General features: G+C 35.9%; 1 protein-coding gene across 1 annotated transcript; it reads right to left on the bottom strand.

The window, feature by feature from the left end:
* Positions 1-2,135: 2,135 nt before the first annotated feature.
* LOC134473782 (butyrophilin subfamily 1 member A1-like) lies at positions 2,136-20,100 on the bottom strand. Its single transcript, XM_063239300.1, has 10 exons — positions 20,040-20,100; positions 19,621-19,641; positions 16,565-16,585; positions 11,413-11,433; positions 11,113-11,133; positions 9,006-9,026; positions 8,253-8,279; positions 6,155-6,181; positions 3,069-3,095; positions 2,136-2,867 (listed from the first exon to the last, which is right to left on the bottom strand). The coding sequence occupies exons 1-10, from the start codon at positions 20,098-20,100 to the stop codon at positions 2,269-2,271; spliced, it is 846 nt and encodes a 281-aa protein (XP_063095370.1). The 3' UTR covers positions 2,136-2,268.
* Positions 20,101-20,454: the final 354 nt, after the last annotated feature.

Here is a 20,454-nt window from a genome sequence, read left to right as displayed (position 1 = left end):
ATCTGCTTCTTCATACCAGGCCCTATGACCTAACAGCAATGAGGTATAGCTCCTCCACAATTCAGTCACCTTCCAGAGACCCTGGCTATAAGCGCATGATGTGGAGCATTCTCATTTTAAATGAGAGCACTTCAATTCTGGCCTTTAAAAACCCATGATCATGTCTTTGAAAAGGGTGATTTGCTTTAAACTATAAAGTATAGAGAATTATAAACTATAAGGTTGACAAAATTATTACTAGTTATAGACAGAAGGTGTATAATCAGCCCTCTTTAGTAATGTTGAGATTGATCCACAGTGACATGAGCTAACATATTGAGGTGATTTATATATGCATCCTGAGTGGAATAGTGCTCCTTCACGATTACTGTACCAAATGTTTTGAGCTGTACTGTTCAAAGGATTCCCATTCCTTGGACCTATAGACATACCTTCATGAATGTGAGCCTTAAAGAAAAATAAGATGTGTTGATTCCAAGTACTTACCCTGCTGAATCCTGACCTCAGATAGATTATATGTCATAATGCTTAGGAAAAAATATTAATGGATATGATTGAAGCAATAAAAAATGAAAACTACAAATAGTTCTGGCAATATTAAGAGCCAGTGAATATGTGCTGAAATTGAAACACATATTTGTAGAGGGAGTGTATAATGGTATAGTTCTTCTGGAAGAGTATGGCAGTTTCTATTAATGTTTAGTCTACTCTTAGAATATGATACAATATCTTAGTTTCTTTCACATGATGAGATCCAGTACCCAAGAACTAGGAGTTAAGTAAGAAAAGATAGGACCGGGGATATAGCTTAGTGGCACAGGCACGTGCCTGGTAAGCACAAGGTGCTGACTTTGATTCCCAATACAAAGAGAGGCAAAAAAAGTGTTTATTTTAGTTCACAGTTTACACAGGTTGGTTGGCTCCAAGGCATCACAGATAGCAGTTGGGGCATAGGAGAGGAGAAAAGTCTGTAAGATGAAAGCAGGGAGGAACAAGTGGAGGAGGAGGGAGACACATCCTTTCAGTTAGGATGCATCGTGAACCACCTCTTCCCACCAGGCGCCACTTCCCAACATCACTCCCAGCTGCAAACTCATCAGGGATGAATCCAGCGATAAGTGTCACATACCCATGATCCAGCAACCACCAAAGATACCGCCCTATGAATGTGTAAAGTTATAAACCATAACACCAAATATCTATATACAATAAAAAGTGAAAACATGTTCGTATAAAAATGTTTACCTGAATATTTATAGCTGTTCTTTTTAGAACCACTCCAAACTGAAACAGCACCAGTGTACATCATGAAGGAATAAACAAGTAATAGTATATCTGTTCTGTGGAACTCTACTCAGTGAACAACTAAATTCTATCTATGTTAACATGTATGGACATGTAGAGTGTTACACAGAAGGAAAGCAACCATTTTCAAAAGATTAGACATTATATGAACACTACCAGGACATCCCTCAAAATACAAAAGTGCAGAATAATGAAGTTGGTCAGTTGTATCCATGATACGTGTGTGGGAGAATCTGATCACATAGGAACAGCATGGGAAATTTTATTTGTGTAATGGAACCATTATTTATCATGTGTACAGTAGCCAAAAAATCAAACTACTCATTAAAGCTCATACAGATGATAAATGTAGCAAGATTTGTCACATATGTTAAGAATATGCCCTCTAAAATAAATTGTAATGAAAACCCAGGACAGAATAACTGTGTCAGAGGATAAAGAAAGCTATGATGACCTAAGAGTATATTTCAGGTGTATTTCCCATGCAGGAAACTGAGGCATGAGATTCACACACTTGTTTTCTCCTGAATGTGATACTATTTTGGACCACTGAGAACACTTTGATTATTTTTCTATTTAAAACATTGTAATTTGATTTTTATGTGTGTCATTTCATAACCACATAACCCAAAGTATATAATAGGATTTAATCCATTTTATTGCTAGTTTTGTAAAATATTTGAGAACCTGATCTGGGATAGGCAGTGCACATTTCCCTGTGTAACTCTGTAATAAGGATTGGATTACAATACGTACTGTGTTGTTCTACATGCTTATACATATATTTGCATTAATCAGAGCATAATCAACAATTTCCTTACACTACATAATATTTGATAACAATTTATGAGGGAAATTAAATGATTAGAAGAACAGTTGAAAGACTGAGTAAAATAATATGCTCTAGTATAGGAAGATCCATGCCATGACCAATGTTTCAGCCCTCACTAAACTTTAGGGATGTTATGTATGCACAACCGCAATGAGAGTAGAGTTAGGGTCATCATCAAGTTGTGCCACTTCCGGCTCATTAGGGAGTGGACAGATGTCCAGATGTCCCGAATCTTTGGACCAAAGTCTGAAGAAAGGTCTCAGGGATCCATAAAAATCACCTTGAGAAAAGGTGTAGATGTGGCTGTTGTCTGTCATGTTGTAGAAGGAGACTTGTCTATTTTCGTAGTCTAAGAAAATGCCAACCGTGCGAGGGGGCTCTTTTAGATTTAGTTGAGTCTCTGGCGAGGTGAGTGCCTCGCCATTATAGTACTCATCATTATAAAACCTAATGGCCCAGAAACCGTCCTCAGGTTTTATGTAAGTCCTCTCCTTTCTCATCACGTTACTCTGACATATTCCCAGGTCCCAGGCTGTACTGCTGTCAACTTTCACCTCCCAGAAGTGCCTCTCTGAGCTGAAGGACTGTTGCCCCAGCACGCAGGGAAGGGATTCAAATCTCAGCTGGTTCCTAGGAAGATCTTGAGGTTTCTCCCCCATTGTTACTCGTCGTCTTTCTTCAGACAATTTGAGGGCAGGATGGGCTGTCTCTGGGTTCAGAGTCACACTTGCTGCAAAGGAGATCAACCTTTTAATCTCTGAGAAGACTAGAGTGATCTTGTACTTAGAATGGTTTTGAAACCTGAGATGTCTGGGAGCAGTGAGGAGAATATACTGTCCCAAGCCTTCTGTCACCTGTCTCCCCACTTAGAGCTCACCCGAGACTGTGCAGAGCCTGAGGAGTGTAGTCACTCTTGGCTGGTCAGACTCACCAGCTTGGTAGTATTTTTTCCTCCAGTCTGAAAAGAGCATAAATATATATTATTATAACTTACATTTGAATTTCTGACATGACAAAATTTTTTCCTTTAAAATATTTTCTTTTGGTTGTTTTCCTGTTTGGTAATGTCTAAAACATATTCTACATCTCTTGTTTGAAATGTGTTTTCCACTGTCCATCATTAAATGTTCGCATAGAAAGTAATAGCTCTGGCTTGTACCTCCTGTGGTGTAGACTGCAGATATAGAATAGGATATAGTTACTGTCTTCCCAAGAAACAACGAAATCACACATTCTGCAGTCAGCTTCCTCCTACATTTAGGTGGGAGAATTATCCCACTCTGGCTGATGAACTGTGCACAGCGGTCATGGTACCATTCTCACACCTGAGAGTAAAGCAGATGAATTTCTCCCTTCTCGCTCTTACTACAGCAGCTTCTTACCCCAGGTCGGAATAGGCTGTAAGTAAATTGGAGAGTGTAGAAGACTAGGATATTAACAACTCCTAGTATTAAAGGCACCATTCTGAACAGTTTCCAGGAATATCCGGGTGTCTAGCTTATAATATGCATGAGTGCAGAATGCCCTACACTTGCCCCTGACAACTGTGCTTAATTCCCTACTGAGTAGAATCAGTCGATGTTTTACAAAACTCATAATTTCTACTGCCACACAATTTAGATATGCAGACTTAGAATGAAGTCCTGTGCTGATTGCTTCCAATTTGTAGTCTTGACTGAGTTTGGGTAACAGGAGTAGGGAAGCAGAGAAGGCTGTCTGCATATACAGTCGTTCATGACAGGAAGCAAGGAAATCTGGTTAAAACTGTATGCATTATGTGGAAAGCAGATCGTGTGACAGTGTCACATTGTTTATCTAGAAAAAGGTTTTAGGGAATCATTATTGCTCACTACATGCAGTGCTGTGTGCAAGCAGATTGGAAGGTCTGCATTGGGAAGCATCAGTACTTGGGTGTGAAGGCACTCACTGAGGATGTAATGGTACACTATTGAAAATAAATTACTTATAGCAAAATTATTCACTTTTTAAAAAATTATGAACTAATAAGACATCTCTGTAGTTGAGTGATTTTCAGGCTGTATAAAATTTAGGAGTTACATTATGAACAAAGATCCAAAAACAGTTCCAAATCTCTTTTTGTAAATAGAATTGTGCTAGAACCAGTCACAACAATTCATTCATTTATTGCCTATGGCTCTTTTCATGCATCAGGGATAGACTAGTTGTGATGGGGACAATAAAGCACATAAGCCTTAAAATACTCATTGTCTGCTCCTTCATAAAGAATTTGTGCCAACTCTTTGTAGACTAACCATAAGAAGAGACAGAGATTAAAAATACAGAAACAAATGTTGTAATTTGGTTAATGAATATAGTTACTTAAGGAATACACAAATTGAGATGATAGATTTCACAGCCATAAAGAGAGCACCTGTAAAGAGAGATCTGCAAAAACATCAATAAGGTAGGCAAATGTGTTTGTAATTGAACTTTGGATGTCATTGTTGATACATGACCTTAACTGGATGCCTATAAAATGGAGAAAGGTGACTTAGCCTGCCAAATCATTTCCCCAAAAGACTAAAAGTATTAGTTTTTCAAAGATGAGCATTTTAGAGTTCAGGGAATTTGGAAAGTCACACACCAAACTCCGAAACACTAATATTGGAAAAGTGTGATGCTTCACAGAAAATGGCATGACTCTGGATGGTAGGTCCTGTTACAGTCCCTAAGTGCCTGGTTCTGACTCTACCAGGTCTCTGCAAACCATGAATTCCAGTAGTGTAGATGCTAAAGGGTTTAAACTGTTAAGAGATAGAGTCCTATATATTAAATGCCGTAGGAATGCTTTAATAGCAAAAGTGCAGGAATGAAGCTCTCCAGAAACAGTTTCAAACAATCGTGTTTGGCTCTCTTTGCTGCTACTATCATGTTATGTGTGGGGTTGGGCAAGTGACTGTTAATATTCCTGAGTTCTACAAAATAACTACTGTACACCTTGGTGAGCTTTGATAGATTTCTGTTCCCTTGGAGGCTCCAAATACACAATTTTACACATATACTCAGTATGAAAAGTAGTTCTTTTGTATTGAACTTTTCCTTTGTTGAATATTTGACACCATGTATGTTTTTGGGTTTTTTTTGGTCTTTTTTCATTTTTATCGGTACCAGGCATCGAACTCACGACCACCTGCTTGCAAGGCAGGTGCTTATGCCGCTGAGCTAAATCCCCAGCTTTGACACTAGGTATGCGCATAGTAAAATGTGAGGAAGTCTACATAACTGCTTGAAATTTGAAGAAATTTCTAGAGCAAATACAATATCATGAACCACTGATAAAATGTAATTTTCCAAAGTACTTAATCACAAACTTTGTTCCTTCCATTGCTGAACCATGGATGAGTCCTAGAAGGCCAGTTAAAAAATATAATGAATAATGCTGAGCAGAGACCTTGTCACACATTAATTGAGAGAAAGACTATGAATTTAATCTCTACAAGTTGTTAGCCAAGCCAAAAGCATCAATAGAAGTAGCAGTCTCAATAGAAGGAACACAATTGGAATCTGTAGTATGTACTAGTTCATTTGTAACCAAATAGTATAAGGCATGCACAGGATAGGAAAGCATGAAAAATACCCTGGAAGAGAAGCATCAGTAGTAACTGTTTGAATTGGGACTCAGAATTAGGATTAACAAACATAAACTTCAAAGCAGAAATCATAAATAATGTTAAAGAATACTGAAATAAAAAAAGTATGGTACAATCACTGTTAAGTAGGGGAAATTAACACATATTTAATTTGTAGGGAAGGCAGATTCAATGGAGTAAACAAAATTTTATATTCATTTCTTGGTATCTAGTTTTATTAACTTTTACATGTCAGGAGAAATAGGTGAGGGAAAAACCAGATATTTTAAACGTTAATGTACTTGCTAAGTTTTTATGGAACAGAAGTTAGGTAGTATATATTTCTCTCTGCATTTCATAGTATGCTGTCTTACAAGATTATATGTCTTTGGATCAAGAGTAATTATCACAGGACAAAGTCACTCACCAGGGAACAAATATGAATTCTGCCAGCCTGCAAGTATACAAAATGAGGAGATATCGTTTATGTTTCTGCTTCTTGTCATATTAATTCCTCTTCTTTAAATTGTATATTATGCAAAAAAGGTAAAACAAAATAATACTAGAGTAACATTAGGTAGTACATTACATATTGTTATCTTCAAAGCAATTACTCAGTGTACAATATACGGGCATCAAATATTCTCTAATTGACAGTACCACAAAACCTTCCTTTTCATTGAATTGAAAGACACTGTTATATAGCTGAACTGAATTTTTCCTCTTTCCCATCCTTCCTTTCTCTTTCCACCATCATGTTTCATTTTCCCTTTTGAAGAATTTTTTCCCTTTTCACATTAAATATTGTACATTATAGACCTTATTAACTTTTTCCGTTTCTCACACTGGGAAGACAATACAATGCTTACAGTTGTGAGTCTGACTTAGCTCACTTATGAATATCATCTCAAGTTATTACCAGTAAATGTCTGGAATTAATCCTTCTTTATGGTCGAGTAGTACTCCAGCATATAAAAATGTCACATCCTTTTTATCCATTCTTAAATTATTGGGCATTTGGGGTGTTTCAAAATTTAGCTATTACAGACTGTGCTGCTATAAACATGGGTGCACATATTTTACTGTGGTATGATGTTTATAATTCTTCCAGGAAGGTACCATGAAATAGCTAGAGAGAATGGGACATCTAATCCTACATTTTTGAGGAATTGCCACACTGAAATCCACAGTGGTTGCATCAGTCTGCACACCTAACAACAGTGGAAAATGTTTATTTTTCCCCATTGCCCATCCAGATTTTGTTATTGATTGACTCCTTGATAGCATCCGTTATTTCTGGAGCAAGATGGAATCTCAATATTTTAATTTGCATCGCTCAAATGACTAACAATGCTGAACATTTGTTCATGTATTTATTTTCCATTTCTATTTCTTCATCTGAGAAGTGTTCACTCATTCTCAAATGCCCATTTTTGGCTTTTTTTGTTTTTAAATTCTTTATGTTTTCTAAATAGAAGTGCTTCATCTGAGCACTTCTAATTTGGCTAAAATTTTTACCATTCTTTGTGTTGTGATTTTACTTTTTTAATGATTACTTTCGATGTCAAAGAGCTTTTTAATAAGACGAGACCTCTGTTTCTTATTCTTTGAAGTATTTCTAGTGCAGTTTTTTTATGAAGTCTCTGCCTATACCTCTGTCTTGAAGATTGCTACCTGATTGTTCTTTTAGTAGATTTGGCTCATGAGAAGTGTTGGGTGACTTCTTGGTTCTTTTCCTGGCCCACAAGTGCTCCTGGCTCATGGAAAAGTAGATTTACTTGTTGGTTCTCTACTTGGTTCATGACTGCTGCTCTCTGTAGGTTGTTGTTTTTTTTATCATGAAGGAGTGTTTTTCCTTTTATTTTATCCTTGTCATTCTGTAAATATTCAGCTGCATTTTTATCGGTATCCCTATTCTTGCTCACAATAATTCCTTTTTTTAAACAATATTTCATTTTCTCATCTTAAAAATATTGTCTTTTTGTGAACAGAGAAATACAAATATTGACAAACACATAAGAATTTATAAAAACATAAGCTAAAAACAGCAAAGAAAGGAAATGACATGGCAAGGAAAAAACCCAAACAATGGAAAGAAATATGGAGAGTTTGAGGAATTATGATGGAAAGGAGGAAAAACAGAGAAATAAATGGAAAGAAGAAGACAGGAGAAAGAAAGAAAGAAGGAAGCATCAGAAAGGGATGAAGAAAAAAGACATAAAAATAAAAACACAAGAATTAGAAGAAAGGGAAACATAGAGGTTGAGAGAAATATTTAAACAAAAATGAGTGGGAATAGATGTGAAAAGAAAACTTACAAAATGTGCATAAAAGTACTTTTCCATGCACATTAAAATATTCCAAACCAGAAAAAACTGAAGTCCTTTTATTTCATCTTTCACTGCCAAACAGTGATTTCAGGCAATATTATCTTAGGCCTGATTTTCTGCACTGAGGTTAGGAGAGGTTAAGGCATTTTATTATTTATGGCATTGTAAGTTTGTGAGATCTTCTGAGGTACTTACCATTGTCAAACTGAGCTTTCCTATCATCTGAAAGGAAGGAGCACAAAGGTTTGAGTCTCTTAATGAGATAAAGACATATAAAGAAGACATGCATCTCTCTGAGACTCATTTACAGTCTTATTAGTGTCACACTAGCCAAGTCATTGCTGCTTTCGAATATTGATTCTCATGAAAGAAAATCAAGATGAATCATATAATATTAAACATTTCATCAAGATAGGCAGGCAAATTATTTCTAGCATTTTAACTATTATAGAGTGGCAACTTGGAATTTCAAAAGGTATTCAGGTAATGTGTTGGTTATTTTTCTTTCATTGCTGAGACAAAATACATGACACCCAAAGTCCAGCAAGGAAAGGTTTATTTACCTTACAGGTTTTTGGAGGATTCAGCCCATACTCAGCTGGCTCTAAGATAGGGTGGCGTGCCTGAGAGGCAGCCGTTCACGGTGGCAGCAAACAACAAGAGCCAAATTGCAGAAGAGGGAAAGCAGCCTCCTTCCCTCCCTTGCGTTGTATGCTGCTTCCCTGCCCCTGAGCGGGTAAGGCACTCACACCACCAATCCCAATAGCAGACACTGAACCAGTCACAAATGCTAGATTCAGCTTCCTCCATGATTGCATGAGGTTTGGAGGGGACCTCTGCACCCAAACCATCACAGATAAGCATAAAGATGAAATATGAAGTGAAGCAAGAGACTCCTTTAGACATGAGAGATATTTATAAATATTTTCATTGGAAAAATACAATTACCAATTTCCTTTCGCAGCTTTTCTGAAACACAAATGTGAAAATTAGGTTTTAACATCAAAGAATGAAGAAAAGCCTTGCTTGATAGGATTATATATAATTACATGGGTTAGTTTATTAAGATTTTAAAATCACTATATTCACTTTGAACAATACTTGAACAAAGAAAAGGAAAGAAAAGACATAACAAGTATACAGGGATAATTTTTCAGCTGACATTTAAGGAAGGAATGATCAAATTCTCCCATGAAGTATTTTTTCACCTTAAATTTGAAGACTGATATTTATAGTGTTGCCCTGTCATATGTCACCTGTGCAACTCTAGTTACAGTTTTTCACTGTTTTCCATAAATTAGGCATTTACTAAGACATTTAGCCAACTACTGAGTTGAGTGCTACCTAGGTCATGTGCAGTGTTGCTCCTCCAAGTGTAGAAGGGAGAGGGGAGCACTGGCATGCAGGTCTGTTAAACTCTAAAGGGGAGACTGAAACCCTGCGCCATGGTCCCTCACTCATGGAGTAACAGGCTGGGGAGGCAGCCTCCAGGGAGAGAGGGTGGATTTCTCTTCCATGGAACCACCAAAGGACTGCTCTTAATTACTCTCAGAATGAGGAGCTGGGCAAAGGAAGTGCTTTGAGTTTCAATCTCTTACAAAAATCTCATTCATCTAAGAGCCCTAAGAAGGAGTCATTTTTAATGTCCTGGACACAGCCAAAATGTAGTGCAATACAGAAACGGAAAGGTACATGTAAAAGGTGAATTAACTGGTAGGAGAATACAAGGAGATGAAGGAAGAAAAAAGGAAGGAAGTAGTGATGGCAGAGGAGGAGGAGGAGAACAGGATTGACTAATGGGTTTTTATTAGTGAGAAACCATAAAAATTGCAGAGATATTTGTAGTAAGAAGAAAGGAGGAATGCAAAAATCAAGCAGGTATAAATAAAGATAAGATTACATTTTGTACATAAAATGATATTACAGTTTATTATCCTTTTTCTTAAATTAATCTGAGAAATAAAAATATAGAAGAATTACAAGGAAACAAAAGGAGAATAAAATATAATGTAAAATCATTGATACATTAGTGTGTTGGCACAAGCCTGTAATTTCACCATTTGGAATGCAGAGGTGGAAGGACTGCCTTAGGTTCACTTATACAGTAATGTCCATGAAAAGAGTATCCCAGTAGCCCAAATCTGGAAGAATCCCTAAGTCCATAGTTTAATGATTAATAAAGACTGTGCATAATCATCCAGTGGAGTGTTAGTCACAAAGAAAACATAAAGCTCTGACTCACATTACAACTTGTCGAATGTGGAAAAGTCTATGCAGTTGAAACTAGGCAGCCACAAAATGTCACATACCCTGTGGTGTTGTAGATATGAGGTAAGCAGAGTGGATAAATCAATAGATAAAAAGCAGAACAGTGACTATCAAAGGCTGAGTGTGGGGAAGCAGAGCTGACTGCTCATGGCGCCCTGAGTGCACCGGCTACAGCGCTGGGAGCTACAAGCAGGTGAGAGTGGCGCAGCCCTGGTGTGTACAGGAAGTCACTGAATGGGCGCTGTAGAGGGGTTGTCTCAGCTCATCATAACTTTTAGTTCAATTAAAGCACCTGATCAGTACAAGCGATCATGAAATGAAATAAGACAACGTCAACTCAGTCAAGAAATGGCCTAACTTTAGTTACGTAATTTGTACACATGTGATGGTGAAATATCTACCTTTTTAAGTTTAAAATATCTTTTAATTTCCTGAACAAGTAGGTACACAAAAACTTGGCAGTTGAAAAAGCAAACAGGGGGGTTGGAGATTTAGCTCAGTGGCATAAGCGCCTGCCTTGCAAGCAGGCAGTCGTGAGTTCGATCCCTGTTACCGATAAAAAGGAAAAAGTCAAAAAAAAAAAAAAAAAAAAAAGCAAACAGGACAAAATTTTGAAAAAGATTAAATGAAAGAAAAATGCAAACTGAGTGCTAGAAGTGTGCTACAGGTAAAGTTTTATTTATTCTCAACCTTGAAGATGAAGATATCCATTACCTCTTTGCTACTGCTAAACATATGGCTCTATTGGCAATATCCTTGTGAGAGCAGATCAAGATTAGAAACTCACCATTTTCCGTTCTAAGTTCACCTGCGAAACAAATGAAGAATACTGCTGAAATCAGTGAAGTAATTTATAAATGCAATCAAAAATGATCAAATAATAGGTGTGGGATAAAGTGTATTAACTTTTAGAGAAGGACAGAAAGATAGATTGATAGAATATTTAAAGGATTTTGTTCTTAGAATAGATAAAACTCACAAATTGATACTTCTATAAAGTAATAATAAAAAACAAAAAGATAAAGAAATAGTGATATATAACTGTTGGAAAACTGTATTTTGTATATAAAATATTATTAAAACTCACCATTCTCTATTCTGAGTTCACCTGAGAAAATAAAAACATACAAAAATCACAGTCAAACATAAGCAAAATGATTCTAAGTTCAATGATATTCTTTGAATGCTCCTCTGTACCAGGCTTTATGAAAATGCTTTAAATGGCCTCATGTTTACAATCTACCATGCTCAGAAACTAAATTAGTAAACACATGTGGAAGACTAACACTAGATAAGAGGAAGGGCACACGTTATTAATTTTAACAGTTTCTTGTTCCCTAGATAATAATCAATGCAAGGGAGTCTGACATCAATGGGTCATTTTATTTATTTATTTTGGCTGGACCCTGAAGGAACAGGGACCACATCGGTATGTCTGTGGGAGTAGTGTGTGAAACCAGACACATCCACTAATATTTCTGTTCCTTCTCTTTTTGGTAGATGAATATTGTCATCAGCTACTATTATCAAGTGATGATTTTATATAACAAAAGATTATGTGTCTATAGCACCTGTGTAACTCCCAGCTTTATTGAAAAATAGCCTTTTATCTTCCATTATGAACATCTCTGACAAAAGCTGAGTTGATGATGCACTAATATTTAGATGTAAGTTCCTTTCAAGAAATTTTGACACCCTCAGTCTCTGGTTGTGGCTTGATAAACATTAAACTTCACTGTAGGATGATAATCTATAATGACAGACATTATTTTGAAGCACATCTTAGAAGCAGCCTGTGAAAGATTATAAGGGAAAGTCAGTCATTACAAAGAAGTATTACAGAGCCATGTTTTGTGTGCTGTGCAGCTTCCTGAGTAGTGAGGTTACATACCAGTGAAGTCCTGTGAGAAAACTCATGCCAATGTCTGTGATTGGCCCCATGACTAAACTCCACGGTACAGACTACAACCCAAACGCCTTTTACACAGATGAGTGTACAACCTGCCATGGGTTTCTATGGGAGAACTCTTTCCTGTTATGGTCCTCAAAAGTTTCTCTGCTATGTGCTAATACCTCATTTACTGTTTCCTCTAGTATTCAGCTACCTTTTCTGCTTATGTCCATTCACTCCCTTTTTCTTTGCTTTTGGTCATCTTCAAAATGAAATCCTTTCATTACCAGATAAATTTAAAAGGAGTAAAAATTAAAATTCTGTTTGCTAGTTATTTTAATTAATGTACTGCAATGTTTACTAAATAGTTCAATTCTTTTCTCACAGTTTATTTAAATATACATGAATATAAGAGAGAATATAAAGTGTGTTTATTTTTTAATTTTACAGGGAAAACTTTTTACTAGATCAAAAGTACTTTGTGTAAAGGAACACATTACCACGTTGCATTGTACAAGTAGTTAAAGTCCTCTGAAAATATCTTCATTTCAGGGAAAAATTCCTGTCTAGAAAAAATCTCCATTTATATTTTTAGTATTTTCCCACATTAAAAGTATTTAGTCAAACTGAAGTCAAAGTAGATCAAAATCTTACTGAAAAAGCTTCAGAGCATAAGCATCTTCAAATTGTACAATGTGATATTTTTGATGCCCATTGATTTTGGAGCGGGCGTTGTGAAAAGAAAATCAGGCAAAAGCAGTAAAAGATAAATTGATAAATTGAATGTAATAAAAATTGGCAAAGCGTGTAGATGACAAAGTACACTTTCAGCTTAATGACAATAAAATAGCAATTCATTTTAAAATCAAAAAGAGGGACAGAAGATGGGTGTGTCTGCCAAGAAGAGGGAAAAATGGTGACAGGCCCATGGAAAGGTGCCTAGTGTCTCTTGTGACCTTGAAGATGCAAACTGAAGCACGAATACAGCGTCTCACAGGCGCTCAGGAGGCTCTGATGTAAAATACACACATGTAAAAGTTTTATAAGAATGTAAATGAGTTCATATTTTGTACTTCATTACTGGGAAAGTTAACTAGTGCTGTTTTACTATCTCTTTTTTCTGATTGCTGTCTTTCATTTTGAACTGTTTATACATAGTAAGATTATTATATGAAAGAAATCATATGATTTTTAATCTTCTGATTCAGCTTTACTTCACTTGACAGTTTGGTCGCAATGTGCATCTGTTTTTCTTCAAATGACTCAAAAAAAGAGGCATTTCAACAGGATACTTTTCAGCACATATTCAAAAAGATACACAGTGACCCAGCAATTCCATTCCTAGTTATAGGCTTCTTCAAATCTGAAACAGGTGCTCAAACATGCCCTTGTGTGGGAGGGTCCACACGGGTCACAAACTGATGAAACCCCAGTGTCCATCATGGGGTGAACAGAGAAAGGCTTTCTCATAGGTGGTTGACTGGTACTGAGACTCAGATGTACTCGTTGAAAGGTACTCTACCATGCCAAGATTGCAAGAATTGATGTATATTACAACTAGATGAATTCCGAAAATTATGTACACATGACAGAAGGCTGACTCAGATGATCACAGACTGACAGAGTAATGAGGAAACCAGAGTAGGTAAATTCACAGAGATTGAACGTGGAACAGGAGTCATCAGAGCAACCACAAGTATCTTCTTGTAGGATGGAGGCAGTTTTGCATGCTGACTCTCAGAGCTATGTGAATGGCTGCAGAGCACTGCGAATGTGCAAAGTGTCGCTGGACTGTACACTGAACAGGAGTATTTTCGTTCTGGACGAATTTTACCTCAATAAACATACTAGTCAACAGAAGTGATCTTCAACTGAAATGAATGATTCTTCCATGGAATGGAGAATCGGTTTGGGTAAATTTCTTAATTTTTATGTTTTTCAAGATAAAACACTGTACTTTTGTTTAAAATACATTTCATTTTTCAAAACAAGCAATTAGAGAAAAAGTTGAAAGTAAACAGGAAAAATCTTCAATACATATGAAATTTAAACAAAATGCTAAATTAGTAGTAAAGGTGTACTAGAGACAATGTTTTATTTACTCTGTGACCTATGAAGATGAGGATACCTTTTGCTCCTTTGGTATTGCTTATAGTTTGATTCTATTTGGTAATATCTTTAATCAAAGTGGATCAAGAATTGAAACTAACCATGTTCCCTTTTAAGTATTTTTGCAAAACAAATGAGAAATATTGGTGAAATCAGTGAAATAACATACAAATTGCAATCACAAATGATCAAATATTAGGAGTCTTTGGAAAAAGTAAGTTAACCGATGGGGTAGAACATAGAGAGAGAGAGTGAGAGACTGAGTGATAGAGACAGTGAGATAGGGAGAGAGGGCAAAAAAGTTTGAAGGATTTCTAAAAATAAGAATATGTCAAAATCACAAAAAATCCCTTTTGAATGGAGCAAGGAGCTGTGGAGAAATTAGGAAGTGGTTACACATAACTGTAGCAAGATTGTATTTTGTACATACAATTTAAAATTTTATTAAAATTCACCCTTCTCTGTTCTGAGTTGATCTGAAAAATGAAAACATAACAATTACACATGCAAATAGAAAAAAAGATGATTCTAAAATCACTGATATTCCTTGAATGCTCCCCTGTACCAGGCCCCATGAGAATGGCTGGGAAGGAGCACCAAGTTTACCATCTACAGTGCTCAGCAGATAATTAGTAGATATGCTTGAAAGAGTAACATGAGATTAGAGGCAGGACACATTTCTAGTTGTTTTTCAGAGCTGCTTGCTCTATAGTTAGAAGTTTATGCAAAGTGAGTCTCTCATTAGTTTGTCATTGTTTTTATTTCTTTTTGTGAGGACCCTGAAGGCACAGAGACAGGAATAGGGAGATGCAGATCATGGTTGTGATGATACACTACTCTCATGCACTAGTGAGGTTTTATAAACAAAAAATGGGGAAGATGTGTTGGAAACAGTGTACAGAAATTTAAATTGTGTACATTCTTAGTGGAAAAGTGAAGTAGTGCTATTTTCTCTGTCTGTCTCTTTCCTATCATTTACCTTTCTTTTGCTCTTTGTGTATAGATTTAGTTTCCCAGATAGAAGAAACAATGAGACATTTTAGCTGAATTATGTCACTAACCATTACAGTCTCAGGGTGCATCTATTTTTCTATGGGAGACTCAAAAATAGTGGCATTTTTATGGGGAAAATTTTAGTAAAATCTGTATGCTCCAACATTTCCATTCCCAGTGTCGACTCCTTCAAATGACAAAGCAAGCCTCAATCATGTACTTGTACAGGAATGTCCATGAAAATAGTATTTACACTAGCCCAAAATGTGAAGAATCCCTAAGTCCATAGGTAAAAGTTTAAAAACAATTGCACATACTCACCCGTGTTAGTCAAAAGAAAAATAAAGTACTGACACCATTACAACGTGTTGAAGGTGGAAAATGCTATACAGGCGAAAGTAGGCAGCCACAAAATGTCATATACCCTGTAGTGCCCTAGATGTGAGGTAAGCAGTGCAGATGAGACAAAGCAGAAAAACAGAGGAAAAGCAGAACCGTGACTGTCGAAGGTTGAGTTGAGTGTGGGGAAGCAGAGCTGACTGCTAATGGCACCTTGAGTGCACCGGATGCTGCTCTGGGAGCTACAAGCAGGTAAGAGTGGCACAGTCCTGATGTGTACTGGAGGTCACTGAATGTGTGCTGTAGAGGGGCTGTCTTAGCTCACCATGGCTTTTACTTCAATTAAAGCAACTATTCAGTACAAGCATTCATAAAATGAAATGAGACAGTGTTAACTCAGACATCAAGAACTGGTCTTGCTTAAATTACATAATTTGTAGACATGTGATGGTGAAACCTATTAAATTAAAGAAAAACGCAAAGTGAGTAGTAGAAGTGTGCTAGAGACAAAGTTTTATTTATTGTAAACCTTGAAGATGAAGATATCCTTCACATCTTTATTATGGCTAAAAATATGGCTCTATCAGTACTATTCTTGTGAGAGCAGATCAAGATTAGAAACTCACCATTTTCCATTCTGAGTTCACTTGCCGAATGAAGATTATTGCTAAAATCAGTGAAGTAACTTATAAATGCAATCAAAAGTGATCAAGTAATACATGTGGGGAAAATTGAATTAAGTTTTAGAAAAGAACAGAAAGAGTATTTAAAGGATTTTTATTAGAATAGATAAATTTAAAAATTGATGCTTCTATAAAGTAGTAATGAAAATTAGAAAGATAAGGAATTAGTCATATATAACTGTAGGAAGGTTGTATTTTGTACACAAAAAGTTATCAAAACTCACCATTCTCTCTTCTGAGTAGATCTAAGAAAATAAAAACATACAAAAATCAAAATAAAATATTAACAAAATGATTCTAAAGTCATGAATACTTCTCCACTCTACCAGGCTTTATGAAAATGCTTCAAAGGACATCATGTTTACAATCTACCATGTTCAGAAACTAAATTAGTAAGCACATGTAGAAGATTAAGATGAGATTAGAGGAAGGACACGTTTTATTATTTTTCACAATTTCTTGTTTTACAGTTAAAAAATATGCAAAGTGATTCTGACATCAATTTGCCATTTTATTTATTTATTTTGGTCGGGACCCTGAAGGAACAGTGACGACATCGATGTCTGTGGGAGCAGAGTGTGAACCAGACACATCCACTAATTCTGTTTGTGGGAGTTGAATCCTGTTGTCACTAGCTACTATTGTACAGTGATGATTTTATTTAACATAAGATTATGTCTCTATAGCACCTGGGTAACTCCCAGCTTTATTGAAAAATAGCCTTCTATTTTCCGTTATGAACATCTCTGTCAAAATCTGACTTGGTGATACATTAATATTTAGACGTAAGTTCCCTTCAAGAGAATTTGACACCTTCAGTCTTCAGTTGTGGCTTGACAAACATTAAGCTTCACTATAGGATGATGAGCTATAGTGACAGACATTATTTTGAAGCACATCTATGTAGCAGCCTGTGAAAGATTTTAAGAGCAAGTCAATCATTACAAAGAAGTATTAGTGAGCTGCGTTTTGTGTGCTATGCAGCTTCCTGAGAACTAAGGTTACAAACCAGTAAAGTCCTGTGAGAAAACTCATGTCACTGGCTGTGATGACCCCGTGACTAAACTCCACGGTACAGACTAACACCCCATCGCCTTTTACACAGATGAATGCAAAACCTGCCATGCGTTTCTATGGGAGAATTTCCTACTATAGTCCTCAAAAGATTCTCTGCCATGTACTGATATGTTATTAATTTACTGTCTCCTCAAATTTTTCAGCTACCTTTTCTGATTATGTCCACTCACCACTCACTCTCATTCTCTTTGTATTGTTTGTTGTCATCTTCAAATGAAATTCTGATATTATCAGATAAATTTGAAAAGATTCAAAATTAAAATTCTCTTTGCTAGTTATTTTCATTAATATAAGGCAATGATTTCTAAATATTTCAATTCATTTTCTCATATTTTACTTAAATATATACTAGTGGAGCAATTAATTATAAGGTGAGTATACTTTTTAATTTTACAGAGAAATCTTTTTACTAGATCAAAAGTTGTTTGCATAAAGGAACATTCTTTCATTACCGTGTTGCGATGTACAAGTAGTTAAGGTCCTTTGAAAATCTCTTCATTTCTGAGAAACATTTCTGTTTAGAAAAAAAATCTCCATTGTATAAATGAGCCTCTACTTCATATTTTTAATATTTTCCTATATTGAAATTATTTAGTCAAACTGAAGCCAACGTAAATCAATTATCTTCCTGAAAAAGCTTCAGAGTATAAGCATCTGCAAATTATATAATGTGATATTTTTTGATGCCCTTTGATTTTGGAGTGTATGTTTAGAAATGAAAATGAAGCAAAAGCAGTAAAAGACAAATTGATAACTTGAATGTAATAAAAATTTGCAACGTGTATAAATGACAATGTATACTTTCAGCTTAATGAAATAAAATAACAATTCATTTTAAAAACAAAAAGAGGGACAGAAAATGGAAGTTTCTGCCAAGAAGATGGAAAAATGAAGAAAGGCCCTGGAAAGGTGCCTGGTGTCTCTTGTGACCTTGCAGATGCAAACTGAAGCAATAATGCAGCGTCTCACTGGTGCTAAGGAGGCTCTGATGGTCAAATACACACATTTAAGTGTCTTATAAGAACTGTAACCAAGTTCATATTTTGTACTTCCTTACTGGGAATGTTAAATAGTAGTATTTTCCTATCTCTTTTTTCTGATTGTCTATCATTCATTTTTAACTGTTTATAAATAGTTAGATTCTTATATGAGATAAATCATATGGTATTTAAGCTTCTAGGATTTACTTCACTTGACATTTTGGTCTCTAGGTGCATCTGTTTTTCTATAAATTACTAAAAAATAGAGCCATCTCACCAGACATTTTCACAGAATATTTCATCACCTTTTCAAAAAGAACCATAGTGACCCAGCAATTCCATTCCCAGACATATGCTCCTTCAAATGTGAAAACGGGTTCTCAAACATACACTTGTGTGGGAGGGTCCACAGGGGTCAAAAGCTGGTGAAACCTCAGTGTTCATCATGAGGTCAGTGGAGAAAGGATTTCACGTACGTGGTGAGTGATACTCAGACTCAGATGTACTTGTTGAATGGTACTCTGCCATGACAAGATGGCAAGTATTGATGTATATTAAAACTTCACAAATATGGAAAATCGTATACACCTGACAGAAGGCTGATACAGATGTTCACAGACTGGCAGAGTAATGAGAAAACCATAGGAGGTAAATTTACAGAGACAGAGAGTGGAACAGGGGTTATCAGACCAACCCCAAGTGTTTTCTCGTGGGCTGGAGTGAGTTTGCATGCTGACTCTTTGGGAGGTATGTGAAGAGTTTCACAGCACTGTGAATGCACAAAGTGTCACTGGACTGTGCACTTCATAGGAGTATTTTCGTTCTGGACTAATTTTACCTCAGTAAACATAGCTAGACAATAGAAGTGATCTTCAACTGAAATGAGTGATTCTTCCATGGAATGGAGAACTGGCTTTGTGTACATTTCTTAATGTTTATGTTTATCAAGATAAAACAGTGTACATTTGTTTAATAAACCTTTGATTTTTCTGAACAAGCCATTAGAGAAAAACTCGGCAGTTGAAAGTAAACAGGAAAAAATTTCAATACATATGAAATTTAATCAAAATGGAAAGTTAGTAGTAAAGGTGCACTAGAGACAATTTTTTATTTACTCCATGACCTATGAAGATGAGGATACCTTTTGCTCCTTTGATATTGCTTACAATTTGGTTCTATTTAGTAATATCTTTAATCAAATTAGATCAAGAATTGAAACTCACCATGTTCCCTTTTAAGTGTGTCTGCAAAACAAATGAGAAATAGTGATGAAATCAATGAAATATCTTATAAATGCAGCCACAAATGATCAAATATTAGGAGTATTTGGAAAAAGTAACTTAACAGATGGGGTAGAACATAGAGATAGAGAGTGATGAGGGAGGGATAGAGACAGTGAGATAGGGAGAGAGAGCAAAAATGTTTAAGGATTTTTTAAAATAAGAATATATCAAAATCACAAATCTTTTTTCAAGAGAATCAAGAAGGACTGGAGAAATTAGGAAGTAATTACACATTATGTAGCAATTATGTTTAGTACCTAAAATATTATTAAAATTTACTTCTCTGTACTGAGTTGTTCTGAAAAATAAAAGCATATGAAACTCACAATCAAACAGAAACAAAATGATTCTAAAATTACTGATATTCCTGAATGCTCCTCTGCCCCACGCTCCAAGAGAATGCCTGGGAAGGAGCACCATGTTTACCATCTGCAGTGCTCAGCACATAAATAGCAACTATTCTTGTAATAGTAACATGAGGTTAGAGGCAGGACACTTTTCTTGTTTTTCACGGCTGCTTGCTCCATAGTTAGAAGTTTATGCAAAGTGAATCTCTCATAATTTGCCTTGGTATTTAATTCTTTTTGGTGAGGACCCTGAAGGCACAGGGACAGAATTCATAGGTTTGTGGAAGTAGAGTGTAAGACAGATACAGTAACATTTCTGATTCCTGTGTTTGTAAAGAGTCTGTTGTCCTAAAATTTAAGGGTGATTTTATGTAACAAGATTCTCGTATCATGTAACTGATATGTATCTCGTGATACGTATCTTGTA

This window comes from Cavia porcellus, unplaced genomic scaffold (assembly GCF_034190915.1).
Source record: "Cavia porcellus strain 051 isolate PalLab524CR breed Dunkin Hartley unplaced genomic scaffold, mCavPor4.1 scaffold_28, whole genome shotgun sequence".
In the NCBI taxonomy this organism is placed as follows: Eukaryota; Metazoa; Chordata; class Mammalia; order Rodentia; family Caviidae; genus Cavia; species Cavia porcellus.
The sequence above is the reverse complement of the archived record's forward strand: the minus strand, read 5'-3'. Positions and strand labels throughout refer to the sequence as shown.